We start from the raw sequence: 27,457 nt of genomic DNA on the forward strand, positions 1-27,457 counted from the left end.
AGGCTCACAGGCCTGCAGTGGCCAGCGGGGAACGTTGGAGTCCTCCGTCACTGAAGCAAGCAAGCCTCATGTTAGTTTCAAGCTGCCTGGCTGCCTGCCACCATCTTGGCTGACAGTTAATTTGCATATTGCCCTGAATAGCCAATGGGAAGGGTAGTGGTCGTACGCCAATTACCATGTTTCTCTTTTATTAGTGTAGACTAGAGGCCCGGTGCACAAAAATTTGTGCACTCGGGGGGAAAGGGGAGTCCCTCAGCCTGGCCTGTGCCCTCTCACAGTCTGGGACCCCTCGGGAGATAACGACCTGCTGGCTTAGGCCTGCTCCCGGGTGGCAGAGGGCAGGCCCAATCCCTAGGTGCAGCCCCTGGTTGGGCTCAGAGCAGGGCTGATTGGGGAGTTGGGGCGCCGCCCCGTTATGCACAGAGCAGGGAGGATTGGGAGGTTGCGATGCCACCCTCAGTCCCGCTCAGGGTAGGGCCGATTGGGGGGTTGGGCCACCGCCCCCTGTCACACTCAAGGCAGGGTCGATTGGGAGGTTGCGGCGCCACCCCCTGTCACGCACAGAGCAGGGTCGATCAGGGGGTTGGGGCGCTGTCCTCTGTCACGCACAGAGCAGGGCCCGTCAGGGGGGTTGGGGCTCCTTACCCTGTCATGCACAGAGCAGGCTCGATCAGGGGTTTGGGGAGCTCCCCCTGGTCACACACAGAGCAGGGCCCATGAGGGGGTTTGGGGAGCTCCCCCCTGTCACGCACAGAGCAGGGTTGATCAGGGGGTTGGGGAGCTCCCCCTGTCATGCACAGAGCAGGGCCCTTCCGGGGGTTGGGGAGCTCCCCCCTGTCATGCACAGAGCCGTGTTGATCAGGGGGTTGAGGAGCTCCCCCCTGTCACAGAGTAGGGCCGATAGGGGAGTTGGGGCACCGCCCCCTGTCACACACAGAGCAGGGCGGATCAGGGGGTTGGGGTGCTGCCACTGTCACACTCAGGGCAGGGTCGATGGGGAGGTTATGGTTCTACCCCATCACATGCAGAGCAGGGCCCGTTGGGGGGGGGGATTGGGGCGCCGCACCATGTCACACACAGAGCTGCAGGGCGATCAGGGGGTTCGGGAGCTCCCCCTTGTCTCGCACAGAGCAGAGCTGATCAGGGGGTTGGGTTGCCTTCCCCTGTCAGGAAGAGAGCAGGGCGGATAGGGAGGTTGTGGCCCTGCCCCCGTCACACACACAGCCGCAGGGCAATCGGGGTTCGGGCGCTGCCCTCTGTCACACTGATCCCGGTGCCGGGAGGCTTCTCAGCTCCGCTGATCCCGGTGCTGGGAGGCATATTACCCTTTTACTATATAGGGTAGAGGCCTGGTGCATGGGTGGGGCTGGCTGGTTTGCCCTGAAGGGTGTCCTGGACCAGGGTGGGGGTCCCCACTGGGGTGCCTGGCCAGCCTGGGTGAGGGGATGATGGCTGTTTGCAGCTGGTCACATACCCTTCAGGGTGGGGGTCCCCACTGGGGTGCCTGGCCAGTCTGGGTGAGGGGCTGAGGGCTGTTTTCAGGCTCGCGGGTGACTGAAGCTCCCAACTGCTCCTTTTTTTCTTTTTATTCTGGGCCAGCTCTAGCTCTGGCTCCAGCTCTGAGGCCTCTGCTGGGTTCTATAATCGAGACACTGTATCAACTCCAGCTCTGAGATCCCGGCTCACTGAAAGCTGGTTTCTGGGGTTTTGTTTATCTTCTATATTTGTTACAATGTTTCAGACTGCAGGCTCAGAGGCTGGCAAGGCATGTGGGGAACGTTGGAGTCCTCCGTCACTGAAGCAAGCAAGCCTCATGTTAGTTTCAAGCTGCCTGGCTGCCGGCCGCCATCTTGGCTGACAGTTAATTTGCATATCTCGCTGATTAGCCAATGGGAAGGGTAGCGGTCATATGCCAATTACCATGTTTCTCTTTTATTAGATAGGATACTACTATTTCTGCCAAAAAGTCCCTTCAAAGCCCCCCCACCTCCCCAAACCATACCTTTCTTTCTGTTGTATATTTTTCCCCGTTACTTTTTGAAAGATTGATACTTTATTCTTATTCACTTTCTTGCAATCCGGAGTCCTGCCTCTGCACTCTTAAATCACGGCTTTCAGTTCTAAGCATTATGTGACATTTAAACAACCAAGCTCTAATGTCTTGAATCGTCCTTTTTTCTTTGTTTTCTGACACAACCATCTTTGTTTATGGTTGCTCCCCACCCCCCACTTATTCTTGAAAGGTTGGTTTTCCTCATATTTAATCCTTAATTTTCTTCTCTTATTTTATACTAGATGCCCAGTTCATGAAATTCATGCACTGGGGGAGGTGTCACTCAGCCCAGCCTGCACCCTCTTCAATCTGGGACCTTTATGGTATCGAGCCTAAACCGGCAGTCGGACATTCCTTTCACAATCCAGGGCTTCCGGCTCCTAACTGCTCGCCTGCCTGCCTGCCTGATTGCCCCTAACCGCTTCTGCCTGCCAGCCTGATCACCCCCTAACTGCTCCCCTGCCAGCCTGATTACACCTAACTGCTCCCCTGCCAGCCTGATCTTGCCCCCAACTGCCTTTCCCTGCCAGCCTGATCTCACATCCAATTGCCTTCCCCTGCCGGCCTGGTCGCCCCCAACTGCCCTCCCCTGCCAGCCTGGTTGCCTCCAACTGCCCTCCGCTGCAAGTCTGGTTGCCCCCAACTGCCCTCCCTTGCTGGCCTGATCTTTTCCCAATGGCCCTCCCCTACCAACCTGATCTCACCCCCAATTACCCTCCCCTGCTGGCCTGATCTTGCCCCCCAACTGCCCTCCCCTTGTGGCCTAATGGCCCCCAACTGCCCTTCCCTGCAGGCCTGGTCCCCCCAGCTGCCCTCCCCTGCCGGCCTGGTTGCCCCCAACTGCCCTTCCCTACCGGCCTGATCTTTCCCTCAACAGCCCTCCCCTGCCAGCCTGATCTCGCTCCCAACTGTTCTCCTCTGCTGGCCTGATCTCACCGCCAACTTCCCTTCCCTGCCGACCTGATCGCCCCTAACTGCCTCTGCCTGCCTGATCACCCCCAATTGCCCTCCCCAGCAGGCGTGATCTTGCCCCCAACTGCCCTCCCCTGCAGGCCAATTTGGTTCTGATTGGTCGGTTTCTATGCCAGTCAGCGTCAAAAGCTCCGCCTCCTAGGCAGCCATTGGCTCCTCACGGTTGACCCAGATTTGGTTCTGATTGTCTCCTAGGCAGCCAATGGCTCCTCACAGTTGACCCAGATTTGGTTCTGATTGGTTGGTTTCTATGCCAGTCAGCATCTCTGGGCCTATCAACAGGGCCTGATCAGAAAGGCAAGACTGATCAGCAGCCCCAGTGGAGGCCTGGGGAGAAATGGAGGCACAGCTGCTGGTCTGGCCAGGAGAGAAAGAGGCAAGTGCTGATCAACAGCTTCCACAGAGGCTATGGATCAGACCCTGCTTCTCTCTTCAGGCCTCTCTCTGGGCCTGATTCCAGCCCCCTCAGCAGTCAGTGCTGGGTCACCGTGCCTGCAGCCATAGCAGTCAGCGCTGGGTAGCCACGGCAACCCAGCGCTGACTGCAGGACTGACTTCTGGTTGGTCCAGCCTCCCGGTGTTGCAGATGTGATAGACCCAGGGTTTTTATATATTAGGATACCTATTCTTAGCAATCTTATCCACACCATAGACCCCTATAGTTGACTATATATTGCTTATTCTTGAATCTACAACTCCAGCCAGAACTTTCTGTGAAGCTCTTTACCTTTATTTACAAATACTTCTAAGTCCCATAAGAACCTTAAATGCAGCATGTCCAAATGTACGTACTTACTCATTGCCTTGGCTGTAGTATGATGTAAACTCCTGTACTTCCTAACCTAGTAAATGGTGCCACTGCCCAATTAGTCACCCAAGTCAGGAAACAAAGACTCCTTTAAGGTCTTTCCTCTCAATATTGACAGTCATTTACCCCTCAGAATGCAGATTCTACCTTAAATGTGTCTTCAGTCTGCCTTTCCTCCTTATCCCTATCACTATGACCTTTGTAACTCAGACTCTTGTCTCACACATTAATTACTGAGATGGCTTCCTTATTGGTTTTCTTGCTTCATTGTTGCTTTCTCTATATCTTCTGATGAGCTGCCATTGCAGTGATTATCTGAAACTTGATAATTTTATTGCCATGCTTAAAATTCTCTGATATCACCCCATTGCCCTTATTATTTCGTTAGCATGATGCACAAATTTCTTCAGGATTTTGATCCTCTCGCTGTCTCCAATTGCATTTGGCATTTTTTATCCTATTCCATGCTCTAGCCATTCTCATTCATTTAAAATGCTATTTTTGATTCATAAATTTACATTTGTACAAATTTCTCCTACTGTCTGCAGTTTCTTTGTATCTTTGTTTATTGAGCATTGTGTATTGACTAAGTTTTTTTAAATTTCTCATTCAAGGATATGTTTTCATTGATTTTTAGAGAGAGGAAGAGAGAAAGGACAGTAGATATGAGAGAAACATTGATCGGTTGCCTCCTGTATGGCTCCTGACCAGGAATTAAACCAGGAATCTTTTGGTGTACAGGGCGACACTCCAACCAACTGAGCTACCCCGCCAGGGCCATTGACTAAGTCACAGGATGTTTTGTATCCACGGAGAAGAGTAGTTTGTAAAAGGTACCATTAAAAAGAAAGACATAGCTCGGTTGGTGTGACTCAGTGATTGAGCATCGATCTATGAACCAGACGGTCATGATTCGATTCCTGGTCAGGGCACATACCCGGGTTTCTGGCTTGATACCCAGTAGGGGTTGTGCAGGAGGCAGCCGATCAATTATCCTTTTTTATCATTGATCTTTCTATCTCTCTTTCTCTCTCCCTTCCTCTCTGAAATCAATAAAAATATATTTAAAAAATAAGTAAAAAGACATAGTCTTAAATACCTGGGTAGCCTACCATTAAACAGAAATTACAGGAAAGACTTTATTTTGAGGTTTTCAGGAGAGTGAGTTAACCCTGGCAGTAAAGTTGTCATGTTGGTAATGTCCATCAACCTGTTATTATTACTTGTTCAAAGTAGTTAAAATGACTTAAAAATGCAATTATTTTTAGAATTTATGAAGCTCATTTGCAGCTTTTCAGAACATAGAGGTAGGATCACACTGATCTCAAATATGTCCTGAAAACAGGTTTAAGAAAAAGAAAATTTTTTTTCTCAGCAGGTTTTCTTCTAAAAGTTTTTTTTTTGAAAGATTATAACGTAATATAAAGATACAGTCAGATGGTTTCTAGAGAACTTCAAAGTAGTTTTATTTTTAGTGTATATCAGTTATTTTCTGTATTCAGTCAGGTAGGGGTGTGTGTGTGTGTGTGTGTGTGTGTGTGTGTCCCCTTAGAGTTGTGTGCTTGATGAAAATGCCCCCTTATTTAAAATGCTTGAAATCTTTGTGTTAAGAGAAGTCTTTAGATCTAGATAATTTTTAACCAATAAGTCAGTACCTTATAATAAATCAATATGTATTACATTTAAACTTCTAGCTAGTGCTATAAATTAGATTCGAAGCAACTTCAACTGACAAGTTAGTAATAATTATAAGAGAGGCTGAGTTTTTTTAAAATGTAGATATTTTATAAAATGATTGAAATGTTTTGATTGCAGATTGGAGTTTTAAAGTAAAATGTGACTTCTGAAGTGAAAAAATTTTAAAACAATGCTACTTTATTTTCTAGGTGTTCATTGTACCCATGGCTTCAATCGTACCGGTTTCCTCATATGTGCCTTTTTGGTGGAGAAAATGGATTGGAGGTATTTGTTTCTTGTAATAATGGGAGGAGACATATTTAGTAATGGATAAAAAAATTTCATTGATATCAAAAAATATGTTTTTATTGATTTTTTTTTTAGAGAGAAAGGAAAGGAGAGAGAGAGAGAGTTAGAAACATTGATGAGAAACATCATTCGGCTGCCTCCTGCATGCTCCTTACTGGGGATTGAGCTTGCAATCTGGGCATGTACCCTGACCAGGAATGGAACCAGCATCCTCTTGGTGCATGGGACATTGCTCAGCCAACTGAGCCACACTGCCGGGCTCATTCATTTTCTTTTTAGTTTTAGCGCTTTATATTGCCAAATCTTTGGTGAAGTCATGATTAATATAATTTGAATTTTTTTTCATTTTAGTTTGGTTAATCTTTAGAATACCATTCATTGGTATTTTTCTACTAAGTAGCACTTTAGTTGAGTGCTCATGGACCCCATATTCTATGTATTTTCTTTTCCAGATGTTTTTCTCTTATGAGACACAAATTCTTCCAATATTTTGTGTTCATATTCACCTTTGGAAGTTCCTGCTGTTGTTTTTTTTAATAATTTTTAATAGTACCTTTTTATAGCTGTTAAGTACTAGGAAAAACAGAAGATTTTGTAGAGAGGTTATTTTGGGGACAGTGTTGCTATTTAAACCAATCTGCATGTTTTTATTTTAGTGAAATACCTTTTTAAATCTTGAGACATTAGAACGTTAGTTACTCAAAAATTCCTGAGAGAATGGGATATTAATTTCCTCATTTACCGATTGAGGGTTATTATTTTGTTTACAAAGCCTTCCACACAGTAGGTCCTTCTCTGAATATAATCAGCAGAAGTACACATCAGATTGTATGTTTTATTTCCCTGTCATGCATCCTCAGTGGTTCTCTTCTGCATGCACTTCTAGGGCAGCCTTTCTGGCCTTTCAGATGTTCTACACCAGCGATTTTCCACCTTTTCATCTCATGGCACACAAACTAATGACTAAAATTCTGCAGCACACCAACAAATATATTTTTTGCCAATCTGACAAAAAGATAGGAATAGCTTTGATTCATTCACACTGAATTGCTATTGTTGTGTTGGCTGTTGTCATTTTTTAAATTAACAATCTATGGGAAAAGATGTCTTTGTCCTGACTAAATAGGTATTTGCATGTTTTAAAAATTCTTATGGCACATGGGTTGAAAATTGCTACTCTATACAATAACCTCAGAATCCTGTGTCAGATTCAGCCTATACTTAACCTTTCTCTGATGACTTATGCTCATATTAACTGGGTTTGTTGAAAGTTCCTGAAAAACCAGCATGCTTTTTAACTTTTATTGATACTGCTCTTCAAATTTCTTTGACATTTTTCCTTAAGAGTCAGGAAACCTCAGTCAAAGACCTCAATCTTTAAAGCTTTATTTAAATTCTTTTTTTTTTTTTTTAAATATATTTTATTGAGTTTTTACAGAGAGGAAAGGAGAGAGAGAGAGAGTTAGAAACATCGATGAGAGAGAAACATCGATTAGCTGCCTCCTGCACACTCCCCACTGGGGATGTGCCGCAACCAAGGTACATGCCCTTGACCGGAATCGAACCTGGGACCTTTCAGTCCGCAGGCCAACGCTCTATCCACTGAGCCAAACCGGTTTCGGCAAAAGCTTTATTTAAATTCTTCACAGACTTAATACAGGTCTCTTCTATACACTCATTGCAATTTACTTCTAGAGTTAGGAATTATCAATGTACCTTATGTTCAAACTGTTTCAGAATGAATTTGTCCCTTAATAGATTGAATGCCTTAAGAGTGGGACTGATTTGTCCATTATAAATCATACGGTGCCTTAAATATAATAAACTAGAGGCCCAGTGCACGAAATTCGTGCAAGAGTGGGCCTTCCTTTCCCCAGCTGCTGACACCAGCTTCCCTCTGGCACCCGGGACTCTGGCTTCCCTCGCAGCCCTGGCTTCATCCGGAAGGTCATCCAGAAGGACGTTTGGTCTAATTAGCATATTGTGCTTTTATTATTATAGATAAGTTTTGAAAAATCTGCATAAATGGAGAGTAGTGAAGAAATCGCATGGTATTTGTTTTCCATAGTATTGAAGCAGCAGTTGCCACTTTTGCTCAAGCAAGACCACCAGGAATTTATAAGGGTGATTATTTGAAAGAACTTTTTCGTCGCTATGGTGATATAGAGGAAGCACCAGCCCCACCTGTATTGCCAGATTGGTGTTTTGAGGATGATGAAGAGGAAGATGAGGATGAGGATGGAAAGAAGGAACCAGAACCCGGGTCAAGTGCCTCCTTTGGCAAAAGGAGAAAAGAACGGTTAAAACTGGTAATGAATAAAAATATTATAGTCTTTACCTTTTTTCTTCATCAGATTTATGAAAATCTTCATGAGATTTATGAAAATGGAATGTTGACTATTTTCTTTTACTAGATATGTGAGGTTATTGCATTCTAGTTATTTATAAAGATTCTTGATAGCCATGACTCCTTGCCTTTTCTACAAGAAAAGTTTGTTACGTAAATTCATCCTGTTTTTGTTTCTTGGGTAAACCAAGGATCTCTTATACATTGGACTCAGAATTTACTATTTCTTTGCAAAGTATTATGAAATTCCAATTAAATATTTAGTGAAAATTTTACAAATGCTTTATAAAATTATCTGTCTCTCATTCTAATCTTCATAAATGTATTTGAACTCTAATAAAACATTTTCCTTTTATTTTAAGGGTGCTATTTTCTTAGAAGGTATAACGGTTAAAGGTGTAACTCAAGTAACAACTCAACCGAAGTTAGGAGAAGTACAGCAGAAGTGTCGTCAATTCTGTGGCTGGGAAGGGTAATAAATATTTTACTGTTTTAAATAAAATTTATTCTTACTTTGCAACACTTAACATTGAAGCAAACATTAACATAGTTTCTTTGCTTCTTGAAATTTGTATTTTTACATAGAGTGCTTACAAAGATTTAAGAGTTTTTCTCAAGACAAGCAGTGTAATAGACAGTTGAGTCAAAAATTAGTTGACTCACATGTCTTTCTAAAGGATTAGAAAGTTACTATAGTATAAAATGTTTTGTATGTTTGAATCTACTGTTGCAGATTAATGTTTGGGTTGCCCTTATGGTATTAAGGGAGAAGACATAAAAATTGAATATGCCCATATTTCATTCAGTAGGATTCAGGAGAGAAGTCACTGCTCTTATCTCTTGTTCTCTGATCTTGGTCTGTGAACATTACTGTTGATCGTTGCTGTCTGATGGCGAAAATTATAATACAGCTGGGACATGATGAAACAGGACTATCAGCCTAAAAATTCCTATTATAAGTAACTTTTTGACTGGTATATACAGGTCAATCACCTAGAAATAATTTTAAATAAAAGATGAAAATGATGATGAAGTAATACTGATTTTAGTGTTGTGTTAAATCCTTGCCAGAGTCCTTCAATCTTGATCTACATTTCTCTGGTTTTGTCACTTCTGGGCATCTTTTGGGGAGAAACTTGCCAACCCTGTATAGTTATGCCAAGCTGGCAGTGTCATGATGGAGCAATATGAGGTCTAGAATAATGTAGAATAACTAAAGCAAGATTTAAACTTCTTCCTGATTTAAAAGACGTGTAAATGTACCTGTTTTACTATTTAGATCATGTGTATATTTAAAAACTAGAGGCCTGGTGCACGAAATTTGTGCAGGGCAGGGAGTGTGTGTCCCTCAGCCCAGCCTGCACCCTGTCCAACCTGGGACCCCTTGAGGGATGTCTGACTGCCTGCAGGGATCGGGCCTAAAAGGGCAGTCAGACATCCCTCTCACAATCTGGGACTGCTGGCTCCCAACCGCTCGTCTGCCTGCCTGATTGCCCCTAACTGCTTCTGTCTGCCAGCCTGACCACTCCCCTGCTAGCCTGATCAATGCCTAACTGCTCTCCTGCTGGCCTGATTGCCCCTAACTGCCCTTCCCTGCTGGGCTAGTCACCCCCAACTGCCCTCCCCTGCTGGCCTGGTTGCCCCCAACTGCCCTTTCCTGTCGGCCTGGTTGCCCCCAACTGCCCTCCCCTGCTGGCCCGGTCACTCCTAACTGCCCTCCCTTGCCAGCCTGGCCATCCCTAACTGCCCTCCCCTGCTCTCCTGGTCCCCCCCAACTGCCCTCCTCTGCAGGCCTGGTCCCCCCCAAGTGCCCTTCCCTGCCAGCCTGGTCACTCCCAATTGCCCTCCCTTGCATGCCTGGTTCCTTCCAACTGCCCTCCCCTGCAGGCCTGGTTGCCCCCGACTGCTCTCCCCTGCAGGCCTGGGTCCCCCCAACTGCCCTCCCCTGCAGGCCATCTTGTGGCGGCCATCTGGTGTGTTGGAGTGATGGTCAATTTGCATATTACCGCTTTATTATATAGGATTAGCTCAATAGGTATAGTAGTGGCAATTAGAATCTTGATAACTTATGTTCTAAAATGTCAAGAAAATTATAACCGTTAGTATTCTTGTGAAATCTAATATTTTTCAATTGACATTAATCTCATGATAGGGCGAACATTGTATAAACATGTGACTCGTGAGGTTGGTTTCAGACATGCAGTGTTTTCTGTGGATACCAGCCATAACAATAAAATGTTCTTCTTTAAGGTCTGGATTCCCTGGAGCACAGCCTGTTTCCATGGACAAGCAAAATATTAAACTTTTAGAGCAGAATCCATATAAAGTAAGCTGGAAAGCAGATGGTACTCGGTAAGTTCTACTTCTAGAAATAGTCATACAAATAACCCTAATGCTTGAAGAAAATTGCTTTGTTGTTAGAGAAGGTTTGCACTCTGGGGAGTGTGAATTTCTGACTTGAACAACAAAATAAGGCATGTTTCAAATTTTGGATAGTTTTTCTTTTGCTAGTATTCTTAGCTATGTAATATTCTCATTCTGCTAAATTTTTGCTTTTAGAGTTCTGTTAGTTTAACATAAATCCATACCAAATTTAAGTTTGAAAGTTTTTTTCCCTTGATAATATTGTGCTATTTGGTATATCTGGTGCCCACCTTGTCTTTAATGGTTCCTGGGAACTCCTAAAATGAACAGATGTGCCCTAGCCGATTTGGCTCAGTGGATAGAGCATCAGCCTGAGGACTGAAGGGTTCTGGGCTCGTTTCTGGTTAAGGGCATGAACCTCAGTTGAGGGCTTGAACCCTGGTCTGGTTTGGGGCATGTGCCAGGGGTCAACCAATCGATGCTTCTCTCATATTGATGTTTCTCTCTCTGTTTCTCCCCCTCCCTTCCTTTCTAAAAGTCAGTGGAATAATATCCTCGGCTGAGGATTAATAAAAACAAAACAAAAAAAATTAACAGATGTGCTGTCAGTTTATAATCTAAATATTACCAGCTCTCCCTGATTCATTCTATATTTTATTTCTTTGAATAGGTTTTTCATTTTCTTTTAATCCTTGCTAATTCTTTTTGTAATTTTATACACTCTTCAGGCTGTATTCTTACAACAAAAGCTTAGTTTCAAATTTCATATTCCTAAGTTTTAAAATATTAATATAAGTTTTGTGTTTCCTCAATAATATTTAACTCTTTCTTTCTGTTTTATAATCCATATTTTTACAGCTTTGATATCTATATGTATTTAGTAAATCTTCATTTAGCAATTGGTTATTGATAGTTGAAATAATTATTTTTCAGATATTAATGTAGTTAAAAATCATAACTTTTATCATATCGATTGAGGTATAATCGATATATCTTGGGTAATTTAAAGTGTACAATATGTTGATTTGATGTACTTATATATTGTAAAGTGATTACTGTCATAGCATATGACACCTCCATCAATTTAACATAATCACCATTTCTTTTTTGTGATGAGAAAATTTAGGATCTACTGTCTTAGCAAGTGTATAATACTGTATTAAAAACTATAACCACCATACTGTACATTAGATCACCAGAACTTATTTGTCTTACAACTGGAATTTTACCAACATCTCCCCATTTCCATCACCCTTTCAGTCTCTGGTAACCACCATCCTAGTATCTGTTTCTATGATTTCGGCTTTTTCAGATTTCATGTATAAATGATATACAGTATTTATCTTATTAATATTTATTGTTAATGTCTGTCTAATTTATAAATTAACTTTTATCATAGGTATGTATATATAGGAAAAAAGCATAGTACATATAGGGTTTGGTAATATTTGTGGTTTCAGGCATCCACAGGGGGTCTTGGAACCTATTCCCCCCTGGATAAAGGGGGGTGCTATATACCATGTCTTCTTTGTCTGTTTATCTGTTGATGGACATTTAGGTTGTTTTCATATCTTTGCTATTGTGAGTAATGCTGCAATAAAAAAGGGGAATGTAGATATATCTTTAAGATCCTGCTTTTATATTTTAATTTTTAGATGTTATTTTGAAGATGATATAGATTGCATTTAATTTTTATGAGCAGTTTTTGAATGTCAGCGTGGCAATTATACTTTTTGTATTATTCTTTCTTCATCTACATTTAATTTGTGGTGACCTTGAAGAGTCATATGGACCTGGCAGATTTGGCTCGGTGGATAGAGCTTTGACCCAGGGTTGATGTCTCTCTGTCACATCAATGTTTTTCTCTTTCTCAATCCCTTCCACTCTCTCTAAAAATAATGGAAAAATATCCTCAGATGAGGATTAAAAAATAAAAAGATACATATGGAGATATGTAGAGGGGCAGATACAACTTGATTATAATAATAATGATATTTCAACATGATATACTTTCTAGTAATTATATTTTTATCAGTTGGGAATATATCATCACATTTTCTTTCATTTCATTTGTTGTAAAGTCTCTTCAACTTAGTAATTTTTAGCTTTTTAAAAATTTTATTTTGTAGATAACAAAATTCATTAAATTCAGAAAATAACAAAAAGAAGAAAATAAAAATAGTCATTTTTATCACCTAAAGATTTATCATCACTACTATCATTGTGGTATTGAGACTTTATTCTATTGGGTATAGTTATTGTTTTAATATTAATGCTTGGTGTAGTGAGTTCAAATAAAGTATGTCTTACATGTATTTTTTATATATTTACATATAGATGCTCATTTGTTCACAGTGTTTATCCATTTATATTTTTTATTGATCTTTTTTAGAGAGAAGAAGGGAGAGGGAGAGAGATAGAAACATTGATTGGCTGTCTCCTGCATGCCCCCTACTGGGGATTGAGCCTGCAACCCAGGAAGCGAACCAGTGATCTCTTGGTGCATGGGTTGATGCTCAACCACTGAACCACACTGGCTGGGCTGTTCACAGTATTTTGAAGTTACTTTAAAAGTGAACTAGCTTCAGAAAACTAAGATAAATGTATGATAAAAAATTCAAACAGTATAAAGAAATAAAATTAAAAATTTAAGTTTGCCTTATGTTCTTCTAGGAGTATTCATTCTACATGGATGAATCTATAAGCATGGATAGATATAGTTAAAGATTCAGATATATAGGATATGAATGCCTTGCCTCTTTATGCCCTCTTTCCTGGGCATATGTATTTTTGAAGAATAAGTAAAAATTAGCTTCATTGCTTATTTTCAGAATGTTGAAATAATATTTAATTTCAGAATCTATTAAATTGGTAGTAAGGATCAGCCTAAGTTGAGTTTTGTTGAGATGTATATTTTTAATAGATATGTAACAATGTCTTTTTTTTAATAATATATTTTTATTGATTTTAGAGAGGAAGGGAGAGGTAGAGAGAGAGAAACATCAATGATGAGAGAGAATCATTGATCGGCTGCCTCCTGCACACTCCACAACTGGGGATTGAGCCCACAACCCGGGCATATGCCCTTCACCGGAATTGAACCTGGGACCCTTCAGGCCAATGCTCTATCCACTGAGCCAAACCAGCTAGGGCTACAGTGTCTTAACAGATGGGTTTATTACCTACTTCTTTGAGTGAAGAAAGAGTGAAAAAAAAAGAAAAAGAAAAGGTAAGGAGGAAAAGTGTCTATCTCTAGGCTTTGTACTACAAAATGGCTTGGGGATTTGGGGGTGAGGCAGAGTTTTGATCTGATGAGTTTCATATTATAGATATTCTTTACTTTCTACATTGCCTTCTCCATAGTATCCAAGGCTGTGATCATGGCAAACTTTGGGCAAAATAATAAAGTCTGCAAAATTTGTCACTTGTATTTTGCCATCTTCCTTTTGTTTATTTTCCCTCCTGTGCTGTTGTATACCCCTTTTCATCTGTGTCTTAGTACTATTAGACCCTTAAATGATTAAGTGAAGTAATTTGAGCCAATATGTGTTTGACTGATAATGGAAATATCTCATTTACTACAGAACCATGCTCTACCAAAAACAAAAGGAAGACTCCAGGTATTTACTTGAATACCCACTCTGTCTTAGGGTGCTTTATTCTGGGAGTAAAACATTTATGTGAGATGTAGATTTGATTTGCTTCAAATCTAGAGATCAGTTTGGGGGAAATGGTCATTTAACAGTACTGAGTGTTCTAACCCAGGAACATGGTATTTTCCTCCACTTATTTAAGTCATTTTTCAGTGTAGAGATGTGGCATGTCTTTTACTAAATTTTTAAAAAAACCTATGTTTTGATGTTGTAATTAACTGATTGTTTGCATGTGGTCCTGAAAGGAGGCTGTATAATAAACTTTGAAATTATTTTTTTTGAAAATCAAGTAGAAAATTCTAGTACCTACTAAAGTCAGAGAAGGTTCATTGCTTTGAATTTGGACATACCATCTCACCCATGGCAAATGGCTTCATACTCTAGTATGACACTTAATTATTTGTGCATGTTGATATTGTACTAGCAATCTTTCTGAACCTTCTTATAAATTCTAATAGTGTGACTATAGAATCTATTGTATTTGCTATGTAGAATATATTATCTGAAAATACTTCTATTTCTATTCAGTCATAATTAGTGTATGTATGTGTGCGTGCATACTTACATGTGTATTATAATAGGACTTCTAGACAATGAAATTATATGTTATTGGGTATTGTCATGTTTTTAACTTCAGTGGGAATGATTTTCTGTTTTAGTATTAAGTATGCTATTTGCTGTAGGTTGTATTTTTTAGAATATATTCTATTGATTTTTTAGAGAGAGGAAGGGAGAGGGATAGAGAGTTAGAAACATCGATGAGAGAGAACCATCGATCAGCTGCCTCTTGCACACTCCCTACTGGGGATGTGCCCGCAACCAGGGTACATGCCCTTGACCAGAATCGAACCTGGGATACTTCAGTCCGCAGGCTGACGCTCTATCCACTGAGCCAAACTGGTTAGGGCTGCTGTCGGTTTTTACTACATAGCCTTTACCTGGTTAAGAAAATTACTATCTATTCCTGGTTTGCTAAGAATTTTTATCATCATTGAATTTTATCATGTGCATTTTACCATTTGTTGAAATAAGTCATGAGTTTTCACTATAATCAATTAATTCACTTAGTATAGTATACTGATAGTTTTCTGAAGTTGAACTATCTTTTTTCTAGTATGATGTTGGATTCAATGTGATACATTTTGCATTTATGTTTATAAGTGAGATTGGTCTAATTTTTGTATTGTCTTTGTGTGGTTTTGATAGGAAGCTTATGCTAGTCTCTTAAAAATGAATCAGAGATCTTTCCTTTTGTTTGTGTATCTAGAACATTTATATAAGACTAGAGTCCTGGTGCACGGATTTGTGCATCGGTGGGGTCCCTCGGCCTGGCCTGCAGGGATAGGGCTGAAACAGGCTCTCTGACATCCCCTGAGGGGTCCTGGATTGGGAGAAGATGGTTCTTGGGTGATGCACCCTGGAATCTGGCTCCCTGCTCTCTGGTTCTGGGTGCATCACCTGAGAAACACAGCTGCCAAGTCACTGCAGCTCGGCAGCTCCTGTGTTGAGCGTCTGCCCCCTGGTGGTCAGTGTGCATCATAGCTACCAGTTGGACGGTCGGACAGTCACTTAGGCTTTTTTATATATATGGATAGGGAAAATCTGTTACTCTTATAAAGTTGTAAAAGGCTTAAATGAGGCAATTCATTTAAAGCAATTAGAAAACTGCTTAGCATACATTAGGCTCTGTAAAAGATAGCTACTGTTTATTTTTCTCTTCTCTCCTTTCAAGAATGCAACAAAGATATGTAACGAGTAATTGAATAAATGACTGAGTGAATGAATAAGTAAATTACTGTGGGAGGGACTAATAAAGTAAGTGATTAACTGAAAGAATACAATATGTAATCAAACATCGAATAGTTTGATATATCTAGGGACTACATATAGCTTGACTCATAGAATCTAGAAAGATAATCTACACTGGTCATAGAGGAGATACAGAAGGAGGGACCTCATGGGTGTAAATGCAATACCAGGAGAAGTGATAATAAAGGTACTGTGGATACAGTTGGAATTGAACTGTCTTGCAATTCTGAAATACTGCTTTTTCGCATATTCTGTAGAATATTCTGGGTAAAGATAATTAGAACTTTTATGATAGAATTTCTCTATGTACTTAGTTTATTAGTAGATTTTGTTATGCAGTAAAAAGAAACAGTCAGCCCGGCTGGTGTGGCTAAGTGGTTGAGCATCAGCTTGTGAAACTGGAGGTCATGGTTGATTTCCCGTCAGAGCACATGCCCAGGTTGCAGACTCAATCCCTAGTAGGGGGCATGCAGTAGGCAACTGATCAATGATTCTCTTTCATCACTGATGTTTCTATTTCTCTCTCCCTTTTCCTTCCTCTCTGAAATGAATAAAAATATATTTTAAAAAAGGAGTAAATCACCCTTCATGAAAAAAAGAAAGGATCAGTCTTCAAAATCTATTCTTTCAAAATTAATTCAGCTTCCATGTGAAAGTGGTGAAGATTTAGAGCCTCGTAGAAATTTTAGAATTAATCTAATTAATCTCACAAATTGTTTTCTTTTTTCTTTTTAATCTAGAGATTAGATAGTATATATTTAATTTCAGCTGTTTCTGACTCATTAGGTTAAAAACCAAATTATTTTTTATAACTACTATTGTAATGCAAATAGTGAAATAAGTGATAATAATTCAGACTTTGTTTGACATAGGAAAAATGGAAGGCTATAGGAATAATTTGTAATAGACAAACAAAAGCGCTGTAATGAATTGATAACCATATGAGTAAGCTCCTTTTGAGGGCTGGGAATTTTGTCTTTTTAACCACTATGTCCCCATTGCCTAGAATGGTGCCTGCCACATGGTAGGCACTCAGTAAATACTGATTCATTTGGATTAGTCATTGTAAAGCTGCAAATGTCTTTGAGTAAAATAAATGGAGACACTTATTGTGGTTATGAAAACTTTGAAATGTAAAAAATTACAACTCTATGTCACATTTACTTTCTAAACAAAAATATAAACCATTTAGAAAAATAAAAAACACACATAATTCAATAAAAAGGATATAGTAGGGCAGAATTTAAAGCTAGAGAGATTTAAGCAAGAACTTTAGTGTGGTGAAGGCCTGGGGCGGGAGTGCGAGGTGGGAGCAGGTCAGTGGGGGGAAGAAAGGGAACATCTGTAATACTTTCAACAATACAGATAAATTAAAAAAAAAAAAAAGAACTTTGGTAGGTAGGGATGATCTGTTATCTCCAAAGAGTTGTTATAAAAGGATTAAATGAAGTAATTAAGAGCAATTAGCATTCAGTGGATACTCAGTAAAAGGTAGCTACTGATTTGCACCTTCGTATACTGATATTCACACACATACACACACACACACACACATATATGTGTGTATATATATATAAAATACACATGTATATAGACATACCCTACTTAAAAAAACAAAAATCAAACTAAATATGCAAGGTAAATTATTTCAGTAATTGAAGAAAAGCTACTTAGGCACTTATGAAAATCTAAGTTAAAGTCAGATTTTATAACACATTTGTTTAAGTAAGCAAGATATATTTGTATAATGCTTCTTGGAGGGAATTGTAGACAGATTGATTCCTGAATTTTGGTCCGGGAATCTCTTTTGTTCATTAATCCAGAAATTATATTGAAAACTTGTTACCTCCAGCTCTATGTCAGGTACTGAATGGATTAGTAGTGCTGAAGACAGAATCCCCAGCTTGTAAGTTTTTTGACTAATCCAGGGTTTAGCATATGTCTTCTATAAGGGGCAGATAGTAAGTATTTTAGGTTTTGGGGTCCAGGTGGTCTCTGTCTCAACTATTTAGTGCTGCCATTATAACACAAAAGCAGCTATATTCTGCTGCTCTTATATAAACAAAGGCGCATAACTGTGTTCTAATAAAACTTTATTTACAAAAACAGGTAGCAGTCAGATTTGACCCTTGGGTCATAGTTTATTAACTTATAAAGATAAGACAGTTTGTCAACTTATAAAGTTGATTGAAAACATTCTCCTTAAAAGACTGTATTTACATCTCAAATGTTTTTCTTTTCTTTATAAGAAAGGGTAAAAGTGAGCTTAAGGTAGGAAAACATAAGTTTAATATAAGACATTTTGTTTTAAAATTTACTTCAGTAAATTAAAAAGTTGAAATGTCTTTCCCTCATTGATTGTAAGTTATTGCTAATTCCTGGTGCTTTGACAGGATTTTTTTTTTAATTTAAGTAATTCACTAAATACATAAATTTAAGAGGTAAATTAAGCCTTTCCTCTCCTTTCATTAAATCATGCCCCATGGCTTCGTTATAACAGGCTGCTTGATTTATATAATGTTCAGGTAGTTAGTAGCTTACTTGGATCCCTTGATATGTATCTCATTAATAATGTTTGCAGCAGATACTTATTCTAATGACTGGAGCGGAATATTCAGACAGGAATAGGGTGGATAAGGTAAAGAGACGCTAGACTAGAAAAATCTTACATATTGAGGAATAATTAAAGAGGTTTTAGATGTCTCTGGAATAATTTTCAGTGGAGTACAAAATCCAAACTTTTTTATGCAATTAGGAACAGAATGAGTAAGTTGAATTATGATCAATTAAGTAATGCATATACTATTTTAATTTAGACTTGTTCACTTAGTTGTTTTTCAACTCCACATGAGGGGAGAGATCAGCGCAAATATAAATTTCTATTTAGCTTTATTTTTCAAAGCAAATAGTTCCTTATGATATATAACATAAGAACTTTGACTGAATATTGGTATCAAATAACTTATTTCCTGTCTTATTATTAATTATAGCTATATTAATTATAGCTATATTAATTATAGCTATAACATCATATCTAATATTTAGAAACTCACTATTGCATAAAATTATACCTGGAAAAATATTTAGTTTTTTTTTTTTTTTTTTTAGTAATAACCGTGCCTCGGATAAACCTCATTGGCAATGATACTGCCACTGTGCAAAGCTGGAAAAAAAAAATTTAGTTTTTATACTGTTCTAGGGAGACACAGTTTTTATGGAGACGTCTGAGGAGCCAGAATCCAGAAAATAAACTACTTGCTTCAATTATACAAGTAGATAGGAGCAAAGTAAGCAGCACAATTCCATGATACTTAAAGAACTGGTTATTTACTCACTTGTAGTCCAGTATGTGTGATTATAGCAATGGCAGGTACCAGGTTGGGTAATGCCGGGGCTAACCAGCAGACCCTGGATGACGGATGAATGGATTACTCCGACACAGCGTTTGCTGTGAAAGAGAGGGCTAAGGGACTGCCTGCTAAAGGAACCAGACAGCCTCCATCGCCTTCCTCATTAGGCTTTTATTGTAACAGCAGTTTGAGATAAAGTTTATCTTTTAGATACAATCAGTAGGGCAAGTAATTTTGGGAGGACACATGTGTTTGTAGTGTCCTTTAAGCAAGACACCCAAAGATAAGGATTCCAGTAAACATGTGGGGGCCTGCACATGCACAGACTTATTTGGAAAGGTCAAGGAATAATTAGGGGCACCGCCTTCGGCACTGCCGTAAGTCAGAATTCTGATAAACAGGGCAGGCAGCCTTCCACACACTTCCCTTTTTCTCAGAATGTCCTCCTTACAAACTTTCCATCCAAGTCTCGTGTGCTCCCCAACAGGGTAAAAGAGAGAAAACAAATCAGTTCCTCTTTGTGAATTGGTGAAACATTGCAAGAATTGTAATTGATTTTTTAAAAAAGAGTGTTTGCTTTATACAAAAGAAAATTGAAAGTAGTCAGCCATGTCAGGGGCAAATGTAAAATAAAACAACTTTTGGAATATTTCTTTTGAGATTTTCTTATGAATACTGACTATTTTATAAAAATAAAATCTTTTTCACATCTTTTCACCCCTTTGATATATAAGTGCTGCCCAAATCAATTTAAGTGGCATTTAAATTTTATTTCAGACCAATGTAAATCTGAATAATCGATATGCCATTCCCCTCTCTGATGGAAGAGCACCTAAGAGGATACTCTATTTTTCATATTTAATTTGTGTGTGGCTATGAAGTTCTAAAAAGCATAACTGGTAATATTCATGCTAATTAGTACAAATGGATATATCACTTGATTTCACACTTTAAAGTCTGATAAGATATTCTCTATTCTCATTATGAATGGAGCTACTTAATGTAAAAGAAACCAAAATAACCAACAGTCTTTTTATCTACAGAACTGGTAGATTTAATGAAATTTGTTTACCAGTAGTGGAATTTAATACCTGATTTATGCAATGGATAGCAATATTTCTTTTCTTTTTTTTTTTTTTTTTTTTTTTTTTTACAATATTTCTATGTTCCTGTTATCCTGGAGGTTTTTCAAGTCCTCTTAATTAGGTCAAGATCAATGATGTCTATACCTTCCATTATTGGTAGTTGAGACTTTTTCTAACTTGGACTTGATATACATTTCAGTAAAAATGTCTTTTTTTCTCTTGTGACTCTGGTCTTGTAATAATGAAGAAATGATAGTATCTTTAAAAATATTCCCCATTATAAAAGTAATGTATATTCATTGTAGAAAATTTGGAAAAAGAATATAAGGAAAAGGACAAAAATAAAAAAAACATTTGTAATCACCAGTTAGACTTTGATGTATATGCTTTCAGACCTTCCAGTCTATCTGTATATCTGTTTAGCTAAATGAAAGTGTATTCATTCCACAACATTTTCTTAGTGTGTACTTTGTGCTAAGTACCATTCTAGGTGCTGGAAATTATGGTGGTGCCTGCTGTATTGGATCTTCTACATAAATTGTTTAGTATCTATGATTTATAGTTTAGTAATCTATTTTTACTTAATGTATCCTCAGTATTTTCCCATTTCATTAAATATTTTCAATTAGATGACTAGACTAAAAATAATATTTCTTTATTAAGGTAATAATTGTTTATAGTTAAATGAATCAAATAATACTAGAAGCTTATAATGGAAAACACTATAACTCTTCCCCATCTCTTTTTTCTATCAGTTCTGATCCCTAAGGCTATCACTTTAACCCTTTCTATTTTTTTACTTGTTCTGTGGTTATCCCCAAATCTCTAAATAATACGTTTATATTACTGTTTATTAATCAACCTTAGGTGAGTTCCTAGTGTGCTCGTTGAGGATGCAGCTCACCAAAATGTTGTTGTCTGCCTTTTCTTCTAGTTTCTCATTATAGTTAAACTAGAGGCCTGGTGCACGAAATTCGTACATGGGTAGGGTCCCTAGGCCTGGTCAGCAATCATGGCTGATCTGTGGGGTAACCGGCGGGGCAATTGAGGGGGCCCCCCACTGGCATCTGCCTTGGCCAGCCTGGCGCCACTCGCTCGCCAGCTCTATCCCCTGCTGCCGCTGCTGGTCACCTCCCTTTGCGGGGCAACTGGTGGGGCAATCGGGGACCCTCCGCTCACACCTGCCTTGGCTGACCTGGGACCTGCAGGCTGGGGGAAGCTCCTGCATTGAGTGTCTGCCCCCTGGTGGTCAGTGCACATCATAGTGATCGGTCGTTCTGCCATTCAGTCAATTTGCATATTAGGGTTTTATTATATAGGACTATTATTGTTAGTTCTTTATTGATCATGCCTGTGTATTTAATCTTCCCTTTATCCTAATAACCGCTATGTAATGTTTGTCAAGTCTTTTAAGATACGGACTTTAGAGTTCCCTCTAAAGTATTACAAATCCTTCTCCCCCATAATTTTTCCTTTCTAGAACTATTATTGGTTGTTATACCTGTTAGGTTCTTTTTAATCTCTAATCTTGTCTTCATACTTTTCCTTTCCTTGTCTCTTTTACAGCTTTCTGGGAAGTTTTCTCATTAAAAAAATGTTTTTTAATGAATTACTTATTCCTTTGTAGTTGATATTTCTGGGTTGGATCTTTGGGGTTTTGCGAAAACAGGCAGCTCTGTTTTTGGGTGTTGCTACCTCTGTGCAGTGCTTTTCCATCTATTGTTTGTTAACTAGAAATGTATTGAAATAGTTTATCTGCTGATGTTCTTCCCTCCTTTCCTTTCCTTCCCTTCATTATCTTCCTTGTGTGGTGTACCAGTTTTCTTTTGCTACTTAAGAAATTACCTCATTATCTCCCAAATTCAGCAGCTTAAAATAACATTTATTATCTCATAGTTTTGGGGAGCAATTTAGTTGGGTGCTTCTGGCTCAGTGTCTCTCATGAGGTTGCCAGCAAGCTGTTGGCCAGGGCTGCTGTCATCTCACGGCTGGCTCCACTTCCAAGCTCATTCATGTGGCTGATGGCAGGCCTTACAGGTTCCTCGCTTGCTTTTTGCCTGAAGCCTCCATTCCTGGCCTTGTGGACCTCTGTGGGAAGGAGAAACTTTTCTTCCTACTACCTACTTAGATTTAGTGTTTGTGGACCTGAGAATTAAGCTGACAAAAGAACCAAGTTTATTCATATGCATATAGGAGTGCACAAAAGAAGTGGCTTACTAAATGGCTGAAGTTATGGGCTTCTATACCTATTTAATAGGGGAAAAGGTGGGGAGAAAAAGCTTCTATGAGACGAACAAAAATTTCTTTTTCCAGATTTGTGACAAGCTTTTTAAAATTTTTTTTCAAGAAAAATGATCTTAAATATTACAATGTTACATGCAATAAACATTAATATCTCAAGAAAAACAATTTTAAATATGATGTTACATGCATTAAAATATGTAAGATCATTTGTTTTCTTGAATAATTGGTATTTAATGCATAGAGAACAAAGATTTTTATTAGTAAAGACAAATGGGTTTTAGGGTAACAAAGGGGAGATAAGAAAGTTTATGATACTGTTTGTTTATGATGATGCTAACGGTTTTTTTCTTTTTCTTCTTCTTCATGGCCATAACCCAGAAAGGGGATTTAAGATAGTTTCACTCTTAATCTCCTTCCTGGGAGTGAAGCCACCTCCAAAAGGAGATTTATGGCAGCCTCATTTCCTAAATTTCTGCTCTTACATAAGGGAAGCTTTGAGAGGGCTTCTTTCTGCATATGTTGAATCTCAAAGGTCTCCAGCTTAAAATAATCATACTAACTCTTGGGGTGCTAAGTGGGTCCCCATAGCTACCTGAGTGCCCCCAGCACATGGCAGCCAGCTTCCCCCAGAGCATATGATCAGAGAAAGTAGGTATTCTGAGGGATTTTCAACCAGTGTGCTGCAAGAATCTTTCAAACATGCAATACTGACTACTCAGAGGCTCTGACCTCTTTACCTTTAGATCAAGCATGTCAAACTCGCAGCCCACGGGCTGCACGCGGCCCACAATGAATATTTTTGCAGCCCAGCCAATATATCGGTATGTAAGAAATGTTTTAATAAAATTTTCTTAACTTAATTTTTACAATATCTTGTTATACATAATTATTAATAATGAACTACAACATTCACTAATCACTGATTACTATAATTGTTTTGCATTCATTTCCCTTACGCTCCTTATGCGCAGGCACACCATTTCTCTCCTAATACTAGCAGCGAACATTTCAGCAGCCGATTGCCGCGTCGTTAGTCTTGCACTGACTTGTTTGGTGTGCGCAACAGGAAATATTTTGCTTTCGGAGAACAAGAAAAAATAGGTTTATTTGTGTACGCTTATTAATTTGTGCGGTTATTCAGTGTCTGGTAAGTTCATGTTTAAGAAAAAATACTAATTTTTATTAAAATGTCCTATTATTTTATATTAAGAATTACTCACTTATTTCAGCCCTTTGTATTCAGCATGTCTCTATCGAAATAAACCTATGTTTCTATGAAAATTGAAGCTTTTGTTTTTTTTGTGGCCCACATAAATTTAAACCTTATATTTTTGGCCCGTGTTAGCCTCTGAGTTTGACATGCTTGCTTTGGATTGTTAAATAAAAAAATGTCAACAGCTAACACAGCAGTTGCTGTCTGGTGTGAATGAATCAAAATTATACCCTTTTGTTTTTGTTAGATTGGCAAAAAATATAACATATTTTTGCTGTGCTGCAGAATTTTAGTAATTAGTTTATGTGTGTCATGAGATGAAAAAGGTTGAAAATCACTGTTCTGAGATATCCAAGCTGGAAGTACTAGTCTTTTTATAATCTAATCTCATCTCAGAAAGTTACTTATAATCTCTTCTGCCGTAATCTTTTTTTTTGTTGGCAGTGAGATAGAAATCTAGCCCACATGCAAGGAGAGGGAAATTAATTAAGCTGCACCTCTTTGAAGGGAAGAGTGTCAGAGTTTGGAGACTTGTGGACATACTTTTAAAACCCACAGATGGCTTTCTACGTACAATACCCCAACAACTTTGTTATCATTTTGATATTATTGGGAGGAAAAGGATACTGGGTAATCATATTCCATTGTATAACGCACCACAATTTATTTGACACTATCTTGTATTGTTGGAAATTTAGATTGTTTTGAAAATTTTGCTTTTATGATAATATATCCTAGATAACATATTTCATATCAGTAAATTATTCATCTGACAATTATTATAATTTATATATTCTATATGCTGTATTCTATATGCTCTAGAATATATTTGTGGGAATACATATTTTTTAAAGTAAAAATATTCAGTATATTAAATATTTTTAAGCATTTTCTGCAGTGATATTATAAGGTCCATGTTCTAATCTAAACTATATATTTTAGTGACTTATTAAACAGATTCATCATTGCAATATTTTCTCCAGTCACTTTTGGTTTAGTCTTGGCATTTTATGACTTCACTAGGTGGCAGCAGAGGACCAGCTTTAGTTCAAGATGCTTTCCTAAAGCAGTATTCTACTTATTCCTAGTGTATTGTACATGTAATACATCCCAAAATATTAGTTTGGGATCATTAAGAATTTAATAAGGATTAAGGGCATCTGTATAAAACAGTATTGAAAACATAGCAATTGTGATGTCAATGTGTTATTTTGGGTATTGCATCTGAATTATTTTATTTGTAGATGACCACGCAGTATCATTTTGGAACTGTTTTTGTAAAAATGATTTTTGCTATATTAAAGTCCCTAAAAGAGACTTATTTGCTTTTGGAAACTGGTGTTCTCAGAGTGTGAAAGAATAATGTTAAGCATCTCTTTTACTCATATAGGTTTTTACCTCCCAGTGGTTTATGCTGGGAGCAAAGGAGTCTAATAGAAAAACTCAGTTTTAGATAGTGAAATTTGGGTTCATAGGGTAGAAAAGTCATTTGATATTATACACGGTACTGCATATGAAGAATAGTTATTATTTTTAATCCTCACCCGAGGATATGTTTCCATTAATTTTAGAGAGGAAGGGGGGGGGAGGCGGGGGGGGGGGGGGGTGGGAGAGGGAGAGAGAGAGAGAAGAGAAACATTGATCAGTTGCCTCCTGTACGCACCCCAGCCAGGGATTGAACCCGCAAACTAGTTATGTGCCCTAACCGGGAATCAAACCCACAACCTTTTGGTGCACAGGATGGCACCCCAAGCAGCTGAGCCACCGGCAAGGGTGAACAGTGATTTTGATGTATACGCTCCAATTATATTTTGGAAAAGAAACTTATAAAACCATATACTTTCTTTTTAAGAAAGTATATCATATAGTATTTCATATAGTATATCATATAGTATTTTTATATCATGTAGTATTTTTATTTTCTTGAGGAAGTATATTCAGTTTTTGCATGTTAATGGTAATTTGCTTTCCAAATTAGTACCTGTAAATTAGGTAAAGAAATAAAAAATGAGTAGTTTTGACAGCTCTTTTTTAAATTATGAAATTTGATTTCTTGAAGATATTATAGGCAGCCCATGTTAGTACAGTATATCTCTAGCTTTCAGCCCGGCTCTATGGTTGCTGCTTGCTGCTGATATTTTTGCCAGCAGTTGAGCTTAGGGGAGGGGAGGGAAGGGGAGGGAGAGGAGAGGGAGAGAAGAGGGAGAGGAGAGAGAGAGGAGAGGAGGAGAGGAACACATTGATTTCTTCCACTTATTTTATACATTCATTGGTTGCTTGTATGTGTCCTGACCGGGGATCAAACCTGCAACCTTGGCATATCAGGATGACGCTCTCACCAACTGAGCTACCCGGCCAAAGCCAGGTGAGCTTTCTTGGACAAATTTTATTTTAGTAACATCTTACAATTTAGAAAATTTAATTTTAAAATATTTTTGCATTTGAAAAAATAACTAAATTTTATTTCCTCGTGAATTATTAAGAATGGTTTTAAGCTTTTTATGTGTTATACTAGAGGCCCGGTGCAGGCCAGGCCGAGGGACCCCACCAGTGCACAAATCTGTGCACCGGGCCTCTAGTATGCATTTAAAATCTTTGGTTAATCTCTTCCCGCCCTCCCCCTCCCTCCTTCCCTCTGAGATTCATCAGTGTGTTCCATGTTTCCATGCCTGTGCATTGAGTATCTGCCCCCTGATGGTCATTGTGTATCGTAGTTACCGGCCAGTTGGCTGGTCAGATGGTCGCTTAGGCTTTTATATATGTAGATTAGCCTGATAAAATGTAAACCACTGGCTAGAGGTGCAAAACACAGTATACAGGGTGAGCAAAAGTAGGCTTATAGTTTTGAATATGTGAAACACAGTATATTCTTGTATTATTATTTATTTACTAGATGAGGCCCAGTGCACGAAATGCGTGCATGGGTCCCTAGGCCTGGCTGGCAATCAGGGCTGATCAGGTTCCCTGCCTCCTCCTTCCCTCGCCACCCGTGCACCATCACTGCGCAGTTCCCCGCCTCCCTGCCTCCCCCCCTCCTCCTTCCCTTGCTGCCCACGTCCACCACCACCCACCTCCGATTCCCCGTCCCAGCCCAGGGCCCAGCCCCAATCGGGTGATCGGGACCTGCCGGCCATGGGGAGGGACCAGGAGGTTGGCCGGCAGGCCCCATTGGCAATCGGGGCCTGTGGGCTGGGGGCAGCTCCTGCGTTGAGCGTCTGCCCCCTGGTGGTCAGTGCATGTCATAGCGACTGGTCGTTCCAGTTTGTTTCTGTTGTTCCGGTTGTTCTGGTCATTCCGTTGTAATGGTCGCTTAGGCTTTTATATATATAGATTATTGTATTTTCCATATGAACAACTGTAAACCTACTTTTGCCCCACTCTGTACATCTAGGACAAATAAAATTGGTGTTTAAATTGTAGACTTTAAGCAACTGCGCATTGAGTCTACTCTGTGATTTAGCCTTGGCAGTTTCTTTTATGTTATGAGTGCATACTATACTTACTTTTGTGGTCTCTAGCATTTAGCCACTTGTATTTAGTATTTACCTGTTGAGATTGGTGCTTCTAGAATTTC

General features: G+C 39.2%; 1 protein-coding gene and 1 pseudogene across 6 annotated transcripts in view; one reads left to right on the plus strand and one right to left on the minus strand.

Moving 5' to 3' along the window:
• The window catches only part of RNGTT (RNA guanylyltransferase and 5'-phosphatase), a 247,124-nt gene that overhangs the window by 51,844 nt on the left and 167,823 nt on the right, over positions 1 to 27,457 (plus strand). For all 6 annotated transcript variants that reach the window (XM_036316268.1, XM_036316270.1, XM_036316267.1 and 3 more), the window contains 4 exons: positions 5,719 to 5,794; positions 7,887 to 8,127; positions 8,528 to 8,637; positions 10,416 to 10,517. In XM_036316268.1, coding sequence (XP_036172161.1) covers positions 5,719 to 5,794; positions 7,887 to 8,127; positions 8,528 to 8,637; positions 10,416 to 10,517 — 529 coding nt within the window. The remainder of the gene's footprint in view (positions 1 to 5,718; positions 5,795 to 7,886; positions 8,128 to 8,527; positions 8,638 to 10,415; positions 10,518 to 27,457) is intronic.
• On the minus strand, positions 19,035 to 19,156 carry LOC118660923 (annotated as a pseudogene).

This window comes from Myotis myotis, unplaced genomic scaffold (assembly GCF_014108235.1).
Source record: "Myotis myotis isolate mMyoMyo1 unplaced genomic scaffold, mMyoMyo1.p scaffold_m19_p_7, whole genome shotgun sequence".
In the NCBI taxonomy this organism is placed as follows: Eukaryota; Metazoa; Chordata; class Mammalia; order Chiroptera; family Vespertilionidae; genus Myotis; species Myotis myotis.